At 52.4% G+C, this 12,884-nt stretch overlaps 1 protein-coding gene across 2 annotated transcripts in view; it reads left to right on the forward strand.

The window, feature by feature from the left end:
- Positions 1-1,202: 1,202 nt before the first annotated feature.
- The window catches only part of GRIP2 (glutamate receptor interacting protein 2), a 96,384-nt gene continuing 84,702 nt past the window's right edge, over positions 1,203-12,884 (forward strand). For both annotated transcript variants that reach the window (XM_047850517.1, XM_047850518.1), the window contains exon 1: positions 1,203-1,315. In XM_047850517.1, coding sequence (XP_047706473.1) covers positions 1,261-1,315 — 55 coding nt within the window. In that variant the 5' untranslated portion in view covers positions 1,203-1,260. The remainder of the gene's footprint in view (positions 1,316-12,884) is intronic.

Consider the following 12,884-nt stretch of genomic DNA (forward strand, 5'->3'; position numbering starts at 1 on the left):
AGGCACAAAAGAGGGAGGGGATTCTCCCTCTCCCTCCTGCCCCTGGCCACATGATGCCCATTCTCCAAGGGACCAGTGTTTCCATTGGAGATAATTTTCCACATACTTGAGCAAATACGAATGCAGAGCCTTCCCTTCTACTTACTGAACATATTATAAACACTGTTCTTCATTTCACCCTTTTCCAAAGAATGTCCTCCTCCTTTTTTAGGGCAGTGCAGTACTCCTTTGACTGGATTGTACACCCCCCTCCCCTTTACCCCCCTACCCCATTCCCATAGAGAAAGCAAACTGACTTCTGAGGATGGGACCCTCCTGTGCTCCTTCCCCTGGCTATTCTTCCCAGAATCTCTGAGACCTGGTGAACTTGACGGCTACCAGACAGATGGAGGGCAACTGTGGTTAAGGTGCAGTTGACAAGGCCTACACCAAGACCACCTTCTCCCTACTGGCCTCCAGCGTGCTGTGTGTTCGCAGACAGGCCCCGCCCTCTCTGGGCCTCGCATGTCTCCTCTACAAGATGCCACCCAGAGGCCTCCCTTCCAGGGCAGGTGTGAGGACTTCTGCGGAGGGTCCTAGGCCTCTTACAGGCCCAAGGCCAGGGTGCACTCACTCACGCAGATTCACTGGTTCATACATTTATTCCTTCACTTATTTACATATTCCTTCACCCATGTATTCACTGATTAATTTTCTCATTCATCAATTCACTAACTCATTCATTCATTCGCTCACTCATTTTCTCACTTCTCTATACACCCGTTTATTCACTCATCCACTCACTTCTTCACCCATTTGTTTACGCGTTCATTGTTTCACGCATTCACTCATTGACTAATTCGTGGTGATTATCGTTATCAGGATGTGGCCCGGAGAGCCCCGAGGTGGGGAGGTGGGAAACGGGGGCGGCGAGGGCCGTGGCAAGTGGGCGGCGGGGGCGAGAGCGAGCGGGCCCCTCGGGGTCCTCCTCCAGCCTAGCTCGCCGCGCCCGCCCGCCCCCGCCTGCCGCCCCGCCCCGCCCCCAGCGCCGGGGAAAGCGCGCGCTCTCGGGGAGCGTCGCTGCTCAGCCGCGGGCTCGCGAGCCGAGCTGAGCGCCTGGCGGCCGCCGGGACACCCCCGATCCTCGGCGGCCGCCCATGCCCGCCGCGCCCCGGGCCCGCGGCCCTCCCCAGCGCTGCGCTGCGCCGCCCGGCCCGGCGGGGGCGGGGCCGGGGCCGGGGTCGGGCTGGCGAGGCGCCGGGCCGCAGGGCGGCCGCCGGGATGCGGGGCTGGCGGAGGAACCTAGCGCTCTGCCTGCAGCGGCTGCCGGACGAAGGTAGGACGCGGCTGCTGCCCAGGCCGGTGAGCACCGGCGCGGGGCGCGGAGGGCGGACCCAGCGCAGAGCTGGCCGGGGGCGCTCGCGGAGAGTGTCCGCGGGAGGCGAAGGGCGGGCGGCCGCGTCCGAGGCGCGGAGCTTGCAGGGTCACCGCAGGACACGCGGTGCGGAGCGGAGCCCTGCCGGGCAGACCTGCGGGGGCGCTCGGCAGGGCGCGTGGAGGTGGGACCCGGGGCAGGGCGGCCGCGTAAGGCTGGAGCGCAGGCTCTGAACCCTCGAGGGCGCAGCCCCCGACCCGCTCGCGAGTCTGGTTCCCGGAGCGAGCCTTGGCCGGCGCGCGACCACGTGCCTCCCGGCTCCCAGGGAGTTTGTCGGGGGTCAGAAGGTGCCGGTGCTCACCGCGGGGGACTTCGGTTCCAAACGCTGCAGTCGCCGGGACCCAACTTTCCTTCGCACGCCCGGCAGCACCCCCGCGCCGACCCTACAGTGTGCAGTTGGTCAAAGTTGCGGGGAGGCTGGAGGTGGGAAGGGGTGCGGGGTAGCGGAGAGATTCGGCCGCACTGCCCCCGACCCGGGCTTGGCCCTGCCGCAGCGCTGCGGCGCAGCCCCCTCCGCCGGGGCGCCTCCGGGGCTGCTCCACCCCTGTACCTGTTGTCTGTACCGTCCTGGCGGTGGGAAGAGGAAGAAGGACCCGCGCCCAGGCTCTGCCTCTGCTGAGGAAAGTTCGGATTCAGTGCTAATCAAGAATTGATAGAACTCTGAGTCAGGGGCAGAGTGAGGTGGGAATGGCAGTCGCCCACCCTCTTAGCGGGGGCCTAATGGCGGACTTACTGGTACCGCGTACTGTGCGCCCTGGAGCCTAACATCTGCTTCTGTGTTTAACCTTCACAGCCACCCCCTCTGGAGGGCGCTGTTATTCCTTCCACTTTACAGGTGAGGACACTGAGCCTCAGAGAGAGGAAACCTGCCCAAGGTCACACAGCCTGTAGGTGATAAAGCTGGGATGTGAACTTAAGTCTCTATGGCCGGCAAGATTTTGGTGGGCCAGGCCTCCCTTACGTCCCTCTGCAAGTTGGGCCTGGTTCAGTTCATAGGAAAGGATCCATTTCCAGCCCTGGCCATAAACCCTGTGTGGGGCGTGGGGGAGGGGAAGAGGAGGGTGACAGCTCATCCCTGCTCCTCCTGCCCTGTCCCCAGGGTTAAGTCAGATCTGTAACCTCTGCCCCACTGTGGCCCTAGGTTCTGAGGGCCTGGGAGCAGAGTCTGTGGAGTCTCGTTTAGACCCTCATCAGGCCTTAGCCGGTGTGGGCAAGACCCAGGCAGGCCCATAGCTCCGTCCAGTGGATTGGGCAGACCTTCCACTCTTAATCCAACCTGAGTTGGCATAGCCGGTGCCCAGGTTTCCTTCCCTGGGAGGAGGAAGATTGGATAAGGCTACCAACAAGGAGGAGATCTTGGAGGAGTGCCCCTATTCAATGGAGCTGCCCCCGAGGAACAGAGGAGATTAAGGAGGAAATCTTGGAGCACCTGGGTGGTTCAGTCCCTTGAGTGTCTGACTCTCAATTTCGGCTCAGGTCATGATCTCATGGTTAGTGAGTTGGAGTGTGCAACCAGTTTGGGATTCTCTCTTTCTCTCTGTCTCTGTCTCTCTCTCTCTGCCTCTCTCCTGCTCACGCGCTCTCTCTGAAAATAAATAAACATTAAAAAAAAAGAAAGAAGGAAATCTTGCAGAGCCAGTGTCCATGACCACCCTTCAGTGTGAGCTTGGCCCTTCAGGAAACAGGGCAGCTAAACCCCAGGCGTGTTCTGTGATCTTGGACAAGTCATTCCCCCTGTTCTGAGGCTCACTTTCTGTATCTGTAAGGGGAGGGCCTAACGCTCATCCTACGGGATTCCTAAGGGGATAAAATGAGGTCTCAGTCCTGGCGTAGCACATAGCCCAGGGCAGGCGAGGAAGCGGGGGCTTTGATGTCCTGAAGAAAGGATGTTGCTCCCTTGCTCCTGATCTGCACTCCCCACGCTGTGTGTGTATGTGTGTGTATGTGTGTGGGGGGTGGGGGTGGGGGGTATGGGTAAGGCACGTGGGTGGTGTGTGTGTGAGGTGTGCATGAGGTATATGGGTGTCATGTTTGAGATGCATGTGGGTGTCAATGAGGCTCGCGTGTGACATGTATGAGGCACGTGGGTCTTGTGGTCCCTACAGTCATTTTGCCTGCCACTGGCCACATCCATTGAGAGGAAGCCACTTCTTTCCTCAATGCCAGGAGGTACCCACCATTTGAGTTTTCCTTGGAAAATCTTACTTGAGATTGATCCTTGAGCTCAGCACTAAATCAGAGTGTGGCTGATGCATCTACCGGTGCTGGCAGGAAATTACTGTTTTAAAAAGACAAAATCCCTGGCTTTCTCTGGGTCATGGGAACATTGGTCCCTGTGGGCTGGGTCTCAAATGAGAGACTTTGATACATGGGTCCAGCTTGATAAGAGGCTCATGGCGAAAGGTCAGTCAAGCCCAAGAGTGACAGAGAGAGATATGCAGAGACAGGGTTGTAGACCTGTCATCCTCAGAGAAGAGCCAGCGGGAGGGACATTTTGAATAAATCCGGCTTACCTGCTTATTCTGTGGTATAATTTAAGGCCCTGGAGGAAGAAGTGTGGACTTGGAGACCGGACTCATGTCCCAGACTTAGGCCCTCTCCACTTGCCAGCTTTGTGACCTTAGGCATACTATTTACTCCTTCTGGGTTTCAGTCGTGGTTGTTGTTTTCAATCCATAAAGTGGGAAGGGTGATTTTGCAGGGTGGTCTTGAGGAATCAATGTTAATGTCTCCTAGTATAAAACCTGCATATAGTAGGTGCTCAAGAAATGCTAATCCTGTTCTTGGTCTTTTTTGATCTCTACATCTACTTTAATTTCATATTTGGGGAAATAATCTGGTGCATGAGTCAGTGGAGAACTCAGGACTCTGTGTAGATTTCTGGATTATGAGCCTTGAGGCTCTCCACTCCTAGGGTTTGGGGGATCCGATCAGGTTGTGTCTGCCACGTGGCTACTTGAATCTACCATCTGGCCTTGCCTAAGGAGGTTGGCCAAAAGCGTGGTTATGCTCCCCCCATGCTTGCACAGCACATGCATCCAGACCACTCTGCAGTTTTTGGAACCTAAAGTAGTAGTCATGTCTGTTGAAGAAAGACCTGGGCAGCCACTGGGATTGGGGAACTCTGATTCCAGCTTCATGAAGCTTCTGAGTTTGTGTGTGTGTGTGTGTGTGTGTGTGTGTGTGTGTGTGTGTGTGTGTGTTTGTGCATGTGCACGTGTGTGACTTGTGTTCTAATGAAATTCCACCTTAATGTTTGTGGTCCTGTAGACAGTAACACATTTTCTTCTATTCACTGCAGTAAATGCTTCCAGAGCTCCCCCCCCCCCACCTCCCCTCCACCACCCCTGGGCTCTGTGTGGGATCAAAAACATGAAAGCCAGTCCTCAGCTTCAAGTTGCCCCCAGTCCGTCAGATAACAAAAGTTCAAGGTGCCCAGTGCTTGGGGAACGTGAAGTTGAAAGCAGCAATTCTGAGTGGGCAGGCTGCTCAGAGGAGGGGGCTCTGCAACCCGGTGGAGGTCAGTCTTCCACTGGCAGATCCTTCCCGTGGTGTGGCCTGATTAATTTTCCTCCTTATGCCAGTCCTTTCTGCTTTCTAATGGACTCTTGGAATGTGAGCCAGGAGGGTTAATAGAAGTCATCTCGTCTTATTAGAGAGATGGGGAAATACAGAAGCAGTGAGGAGGAAATGACTTTTTATTCATTCGATAAGTATTTATTGGGCCCTGTTCTGGGGGCTGGGGCTATGGCCATGAACAAGAGAAAGACCCTGCTGTAAGGGACTTCACATTCTAGGAGGGGGAGACAGAGGACAAGGAAACATAAATAGGGATGGGACAGTTCTAGAGAGTCATTAGTGAGATGAAGAGAACGCACGAGCAGAGTAGGCGATGCCATGGGGAGTCCCAGGGGAGGGGATGTCTTCAGATAGGGCAGCCAAGGGTGGTCAGGGAAAGAAAGGCTCTCTGAAAGGTGGCTTTTGAGCTAAGACTAAAGATCAGGAGGGCTCAGGCATGCCAAGAACAGAAGGCAGATCTAGTAGCCACGGGAACAACCGGTACCAAGAAGAGGCCTGATCTGCAGGGCATAGTGTGGAGAGGACCAATTTGACCTGTTGGAGGAAGAGAAAGGAGCGAGAGAGAGGGGAGTGATAAGAGAGAAGACTTGGAGTAGCCAGATCACGAAAGGCCAGATCACTGTAGGGGAAGGAGTGTGGATTTTATTCTGTGTTGGGAGCCATTGGAAGCCTTGACCAAGGACTTGGACTGGCTCCGAGGATGAGCAAGGTTTTGAGTGATAGAGATGGCAGTGGGGAGAGGCATGCCAGGCAGAGGAATGGCATGAGTAAAGGAGCGGAGGTGGGAAAGCTGTAGGGGCTGAGGCTGCCAGACAGGCAGGAACCAAAGGCATTGAATGCCGCTCTGGGGAGCTGTCTAGGGTTCTGACAGGCGCATCTGGTATCTCTGCAATTGTGGACTTTGTGTGTGTGTGTGTGTGTGTGTGTGTGTGTGTGTGTGTGTGTGTGTATGTGTCCGTGGTACCCAGCTAGCTGATGTGTCCCTGTGCCGGTTACCTAGGAGACAACAGGAAGACGATAGGGTGGGATCTGATTGGCTACTGACTCCCGCTGCTCATCTCTCTGTCAGAACTGCAGGCAGAGGTTACAAATGGTCCATGCGGGCGTGCCAAGTGCCGGAAGGGGAGCTGTGAATGTTTGTTGCCCCGAGTTCTGTGTGTGTGTGTGTGTGTGTGTGTGTGTGTGTGTGTGTGTGTGGTTGCCAGTGAATGTGTGTGCAGCTCTTGAACAAAGCGACAGCATCTGGGGCTAATGCACTTCCTGCTGGGAAACATCTGTTCATTGCCTTAAATCAGGTAGTGGGGGCCCAGATAAATTTAAGAAGAATCAGCTAGACTTGGGAGAGGATCTTTTGTTTGGTTTTAATAACTGCAGTGTCAACCCTGGAGCTGATTTTCAACATTTCCCTGTATCGCTAAAAATGCAAATAGAGCTTTGAGTGGCGGAAGTTATGTCCCGTGACATGGACTGTGATGTCAGTTTGCAGAATCGCCTCCCCCACCCCAGCTGAAAAGGTTGGTATTAGATTGTAGGTCTGTTTTTTTTTTCCTCCTCTCTCCTTCTTTAGAACAATAATATCTTTTTCTTCTACTTTGTGGGTAAAAGGACAAGGAATCCACACTTTAACTTTGCTTGGGAAGGGGATTGGGAAACAAACAAATGAAACCCACCAAAGTGTTTCCTTTGCACCTGACTTCCTCAAACAGCAGCCCAGATAGGCTTGGGAAAACAAAATAAAACAGAAAAACAGCAACAGGAACAACAATAACAACAACGAGCTCCGAGGCTGCAGAAGACTTAGCATTCTTAGTCTCTCTTCCCCCACTCCTGCCTCCCACCTTACAGGGTTTGGCAGATGATACAGGTAGTGAAGAGGAAATGAGGATTTCCCTCCTCCCTGCTCCCTTGGTTTCTCCATACTGTGCTCAAGTTTTAACGTTCCACGTATGAGGAGCCTCCTCTGCCTGTTTGTCCTTGAGACAAAATGCCATCCTTTTTCCTATTGGAAACAAATCATACCAGACCTTTCATTCATGTCTATTTCCCATGTCTCCCTCACCATGGGTCAGAAGTGTTTTATCTGAAACACACATCTGGGGATGTTTTCTATCTGTTTACACATTATTCATATGCTCTGTTACTTACAGGAGGGGCCTCACCCTTAAATGCCTAAAGGGGCAAGACAAGTAACCCAAAAGATGAGTGAAGAAGGCCCCGGGGCCTTTGCACTTGCTGATCTGTCTCCTGGATTGATCTTTTGGCATATACACAATTCACTCACTTCATTTAGATCTGTGCAATTGTCTCCTCCTCAGAGAGGCCTTCCCTGACCATCCCATCTAAAATAGCTGCTTTTTATCCCCGTAACTTCCTTTTTCTTTCCAGCATTTTGTGCTGCCTCACCTTATATTATATCCTTGTTATATCTTCTCTCCCACTAGTATGCAAGTGCCCTGAGAGCTGTGGCTGTGTCTATCTTGTTCTTCATTTTATCCCCAGTAACCAGTACCTTGCCTGGCAATTGCTCAGTAAATATTTGCAGATGAAGGGAGTGAATTGGGTCTGGGGGACAGAGAGTGTAGACTTTATAGGAGCTTGGGCTCAGCAAGCCAGACCTGATTTTTCTAGGGAAGCTAAAAACTCAGAGTTTTACATGCCACCTACCAATTTAAAAATGTTAAACACCAATTCAGACAGACTCTGAGGGTCAAGAAGGACCTCCCTTTGGAGTAAGAGGCCTCTCATATTCAAGGCTCTTTGCCATTTGGCTGCGGTAACCTTTCTTCCCTCCTTAGTCATGCACAGACCTTGTTCTGCCCCATGTCTGAACCTTTGCTTAGGCTGCCTCTATGCCTGGAGTGCCTCTCCTCTGCCAACTTCTTCACCCAGCAAAGTACTGCTCCTCTGGCTCCAACCTCAGGCCAGACCAAGGAGCAGCTTCCTGCCGTCCCCCTCCTCCTGACATGGCAGAATTCGTCTCTCCCACCATGTTTCTGTCCTAGCCTCTTTCCTGTGGGAGCATAACTATGCTTACTCATCAGTCTCCTCTGCTAGACACAGAGGTCCCGGGGCAGGAGCCCTGTCCAGTCCCATCTGTGGGTGTGCAGTACCCAGCTCAGGGGCCGGCATACAGTAGGTGCCCACTAAGTGAGTGGGAAAATGAAATAGAGAAAGGAAGGGGGAGGCACCAGCCTTTCTGTGCACCTCATGTGAACTAGGCCCTGGGCTGACCGTGTTTGCATCCTTCACTCTCAATGGCCTGGTGACGAGGATGTTGAACTCGGGGACCCCTGTTGAGCTGAACAGCTTCTCCCTGCCTGGTAGGCAGTCCTTGCCTTGTTCCATTCTCTAAACCAGCCTCTGGGACTTTGCCTGAGTTTTGCTTTTCTTCTCTGTAAAGTGGGAGCATTAACAGCCTCTGGGAGAGCTGTCACGGGGATCCAGAGATGACACATGGGGGAGGGCTCTGCCAGCTATGGAAAGGGGCGCACTCATGTGGCGGTGACTGGCACAGTGAAGGCAATGGCCAGTTACTTCCTGGGCATGACTGTGCCTCACCTGTGTGTTCGAGGAGTCTAAGGAAATACTTATTCTTGTTTTCATACATCTTTTCATTCTGCAATTTCTTTTTGTTAAGTGTTTGTTTATTGAGAGAGAACAAGTAGGAGAGGGGCAGAGAGAGGGAGAGAGAATCCAGAGCAGGTTCCACACTGTCAGCACAGAGCCTAACGTGAGGCTTGATCTCACAAACCATGATATTCCGACCTGAGCTGAAATCAGGAGTCTGCCCCTTAACAGACTGAGCCACCCAGGTACCCCTCGTTCTGTGCTTTCATCATTAAGCCCCTACTCCATGCCAGGTACCTCTCTTTTACCATTTTACTTCCTATTCCCAGAAAGCTGACCGCCTTTAGGCCTTGTTATGGCCATCTCAACATTTGGGAGCCTGAGGCACAGAGAAGTTAAGTCACTTGCCCAAGGATGCACTGCTAGGAAGTGACAAAGCAGGATTTTTACCCCAGGAATGTCTTTGTCCCTAGCCAGGGCTCTTTCTCTGCCCCCAGACTGCTTTCTTTGGAATTTTGTTTCCAGGAGTCACAAGCAATGAGGCACTTAGAGAAGGGGCATGGAATTCTGCCTGGGGTGGGGGCATTGGTGCTGACCTCTGACCTGGGCTTTACAGAGCAAGTGTGAGTGGCCAGGTAGGAAAGCCGCAGGGAAGGGTACGTAAGGCCAAGAGATAGGTCTGTGCAAAAGTACAGAGTTGAGAAAAACCTGGTGTGACCATAGTTGTGCAGGGTGGCTGCATGTGCTGTGTGTGTGGGGAGGGTGGCACGATTCTGGCTGGAGACAGATGGTGAGGGTAGAGATGGCTACACCCTGGTCACAAATGGGTCTGGCTTGACCCTGACAGTGGCACACACACACACACACACAAAATTGGTTGTCATTAAATTTTGAGTGTGTGTGTGTGTGTGTGTGTGGGGAAATTTGACATTAAAAAAAGAAAGATATCTGCAGCTTTCTTCAGAGGATCTGGTAACCTCGGTCTTACATTTCTGCTGTGCCTTGTGGACTGGGAGTGTGCTTGCCGTACTCCCCATCTGGCCGCTGATGCATTCACTTACTTGCTCAGCCTTAGAGGTGTTTGTGTTTGAGACCTTGAACTCACCCAGTAAAGGAGTTTGAACTTCATCATCTTCAGGCAGCTGAAGCTGCTGAAGGCAGCTTTATTTTTTAAAGTTTATTTATTCTGAGAGAGAGAGAGAGAGAGAGAGAGAGAGAGAGAGCGAGCAGGGGAGGGGCAGAGAGAGGAGGACAGATCTAAAGTGGGCTCTTTGCTGACAGCAGAGAGCCCAACACAAGGCTTGAACTCATGAACGTGAGATAGCGACTTTAGCTGAAGTTGGACGCTTAACTGACCGAGTCACCCAGGTACCCCCAGCCGAAGGGTTTTAAAGCAGGAGGGTGGCATGTTCAGGAAGCACCTGCTGACTGCTGGGGGATGGGAGGCAAGGTGAGGCAGAGAGACCCCCAAAATGACCATGTTAGGAGAACTTGCTTGGTACTTATTCACACTGTCTTTGCTTCTCCTGATAACTGTGCATGGTCAGGTGATCAGCCTTATCAGAGGAGGAAATAGAAGCTACAAAAGCAGATGCCATGAAAGAAAGGATTGAAAAATTGGACTACGTAAAAATGTAGAAGTGATGTAGGATGAAAGGCACGATTGACCAGGTTCCAAGACAAGCCACAGCCCAGGAGGGAAGGTATTTACAACATACATCACAGGTGAAGACTAAGAGCCAATGTATATCAGGATCTCCTGCAAATCAATAGGAAAAGATACACGGTCTAGGAGGAACGTCATGAATTCAAGCAGGAAGTTACTAGAAGATACACAAATAGCCAGAGAGTGAATGAAAAGAAGGCCAATCTCAGCATTTTAGGGGATTATTGTACTAGCATGAGGAAAATGCTCACAGAAATAACAGCACAATATCAATTTGAAGGGGAAGTTAAAAAATTCATAGCATCTAGTGTTGGTGAGATCCTGGGGGAAGCAGAAGCTGACATATGCAGGAAGGGGAAGCATATAGGAGGGCAGTCTGACGGGTTATCTGTCAATATGGAAAATGCTTACACCCTTTGACACAGCCATTCCTTTTCTAAGTATTGCAAGTATTTTCTAGTCTAGGGAAGAATCTAGCACAGATGCATAAGGCAACACGGACACAGACGTTCACTGGGGTGTTAATAATGGAGGGGTGGTTCAGATGTCAGACTCCAACCATCTCAGTGGTCTCTCTCTAACCTGTGCTCCCATTTGCCAAGCCCCGCCTCCACCTTCAGCTGAAGGTACCTACCATTACCTGTTGGTAGCCCTACGCATACACGTTCTCTCCCTTCTTTTTACACAAATAACGGCACACTGTCTGCAGCTCTCTCTTTTATCATGAAATACGTTGTACATAACGAGGAGTGTTAAAACATTTGTGTTTTTCAAAGAGCAGCAATAGACCCCAGGTTGAGAAACAGATTGCTCCCAGCACCCAGTGCCACACGGCTCTCCAAAATATCTGTTCGGATTTATACTCCCCTTTGGGATTCATGTAATTTTACAGAAGAGAAAAGGATTTGAGGTGGGTTTGCTGGTTCAAGGTCCCAGAGCTGGACGGTGGCTTTGGTTTGGCCTGTGGCCTGTCTGCTTCACAGGGATGAGGTTGTAAGCAGGGGGACATAGGCAACAGAATGGGCCAGATGTGGCAGTGGACAGATGTGGAGGGCCGGGCCTGGATGACACTCAGGGATTCCTCCTGGCCTGGGGGGTTATGCTAGTGCCTTTCACTGAGCTGAGGGGGGAGGGGCATGCAGGGGTAGATTTTAGGGGGCTGAGTGTGAGAGATCTGCTAAGAGGCCCCTGTCCTGGAGGCCCCCAGATGGATGGCCCTGGGAGCTGGCAGCCCAGCTGGGGAACCTCATAGAGGGGTGCCCTTTGAGCAACCATTTTTCAACTGTATGAACAAATGCTTCCCTTCTCTAGTCCAGTGAGGGTAATTTATCCTAGGGAGAAAAATGAATTCTCCCAGGAAGCTTCGCTGCCAGAGACCCAGGAGCCTCAAATTTACTGCTTGCCTTCTGTGCTGATGGGACTGGGCCTCCAGATTTATGTCTGGGGGTTTATGGGCGGCTGGCTCTGGTTGGCAGGAGTCCTGGGGGACAGGCAGGGGGACAGCTGTATTTTATGGTGAGGCTGGGACCCAGGAGGGTGTAAATCACTGTGGCCTCCCAGGAGAGGCCACCTGCCTCACATGGGTGGGTGGGAAGGAGCTCAAGCTTGTCTGAGGACAGCAGAGAGGACCCTCCCTCAGAGGCCACTTTGTCCAGCTTCCCAGCTTAGGTGGGGAGACTGTGTCCAGAGAGACAGAAAGCCCGGGTCCCATGAGAGGCCAGGGTTTCCCCAGACCCGCGGGGTCAGACTCTGGTTTGAGTGGTTTGCTTTCTGCTGTTCTGCTTCTTTCAAAGATAAACCAGCCCAAACCACAGACCTCCCTCTGACTGAGTGCTGGCCGCTTGCTGGCAGTCTGTGCTGACCAAGACCTCAGTGGTCCCTGCCGTCTAGGAGCTCAGAGACTCCGCTGGTGGTCTCCAGAGTTGGGTGTGGGTGCCACACCCAGGACAGCCTCTTGAGGAAGAGGCTGGGAAAAAATATGAAGAGCTTTAGCTTACGTTTGTTTTCTATCACATTTTCGTTTTCCCTGCTTTTGTCTGTGTTTACAATGTGAGTGATATACAGATATGGTAACACGTGGGTAAGTCATAAATAATACATGTGTGTTATTGCAGAGGAATGCACAGACGTTTTTACACAAAGGGGGTGCAAGACCAGGAGGATTTGGGGACCATGCCCTGCCCACCTGCTAGACTATAGTTGTTGGAAGGACCCTGGGATCCTGGGCTGGGGTCTCCCTTGCTTGCAGGGCCGAGGGCAATATGTACTGAGCACCTACTAAGTGCTGGGCACAGGTGCACCCTTTTCTGTCAAGGCCTGGACTCCACAACAACAGTGGGGGACAAGGGTGGTGAACATCATTTTACAGACCATGAGACTGAGGCCCAGAGAAGAGAACGGATTTGCCCCATTTTGTGCCTGAGCTGGGATTCTTTTCTCAGCCCTCCTATTGACCATTTTCACAGTTCTTCCTTTTTCTGTCTCCCATTAAAAAAAATAAGGGGGCGCCTGGGTGGCTCAGTCGGTTAAGCAGCCGACTTCGGCTCAGGTCATGATCTCGCGGTCCGTGAGTTCGAGCCCCGTGTCGGGCTCTGTGCTGACAGCTCAGAGCCTGGAGCCTGTTTCAGATTCTGTGTCTCCCTCTCTCTGACCCTCCCC

Source organism: Prionailurus viverrinus, chromosome A2 (genome assembly GCF_022837055.1).
Source record: "Prionailurus viverrinus isolate Anna chromosome A2, UM_Priviv_1.0, whole genome shotgun sequence".
Classification (NCBI taxonomy): Eukaryota; Metazoa; Chordata; class Mammalia; order Carnivora; family Felidae; genus Prionailurus; species Prionailurus viverrinus.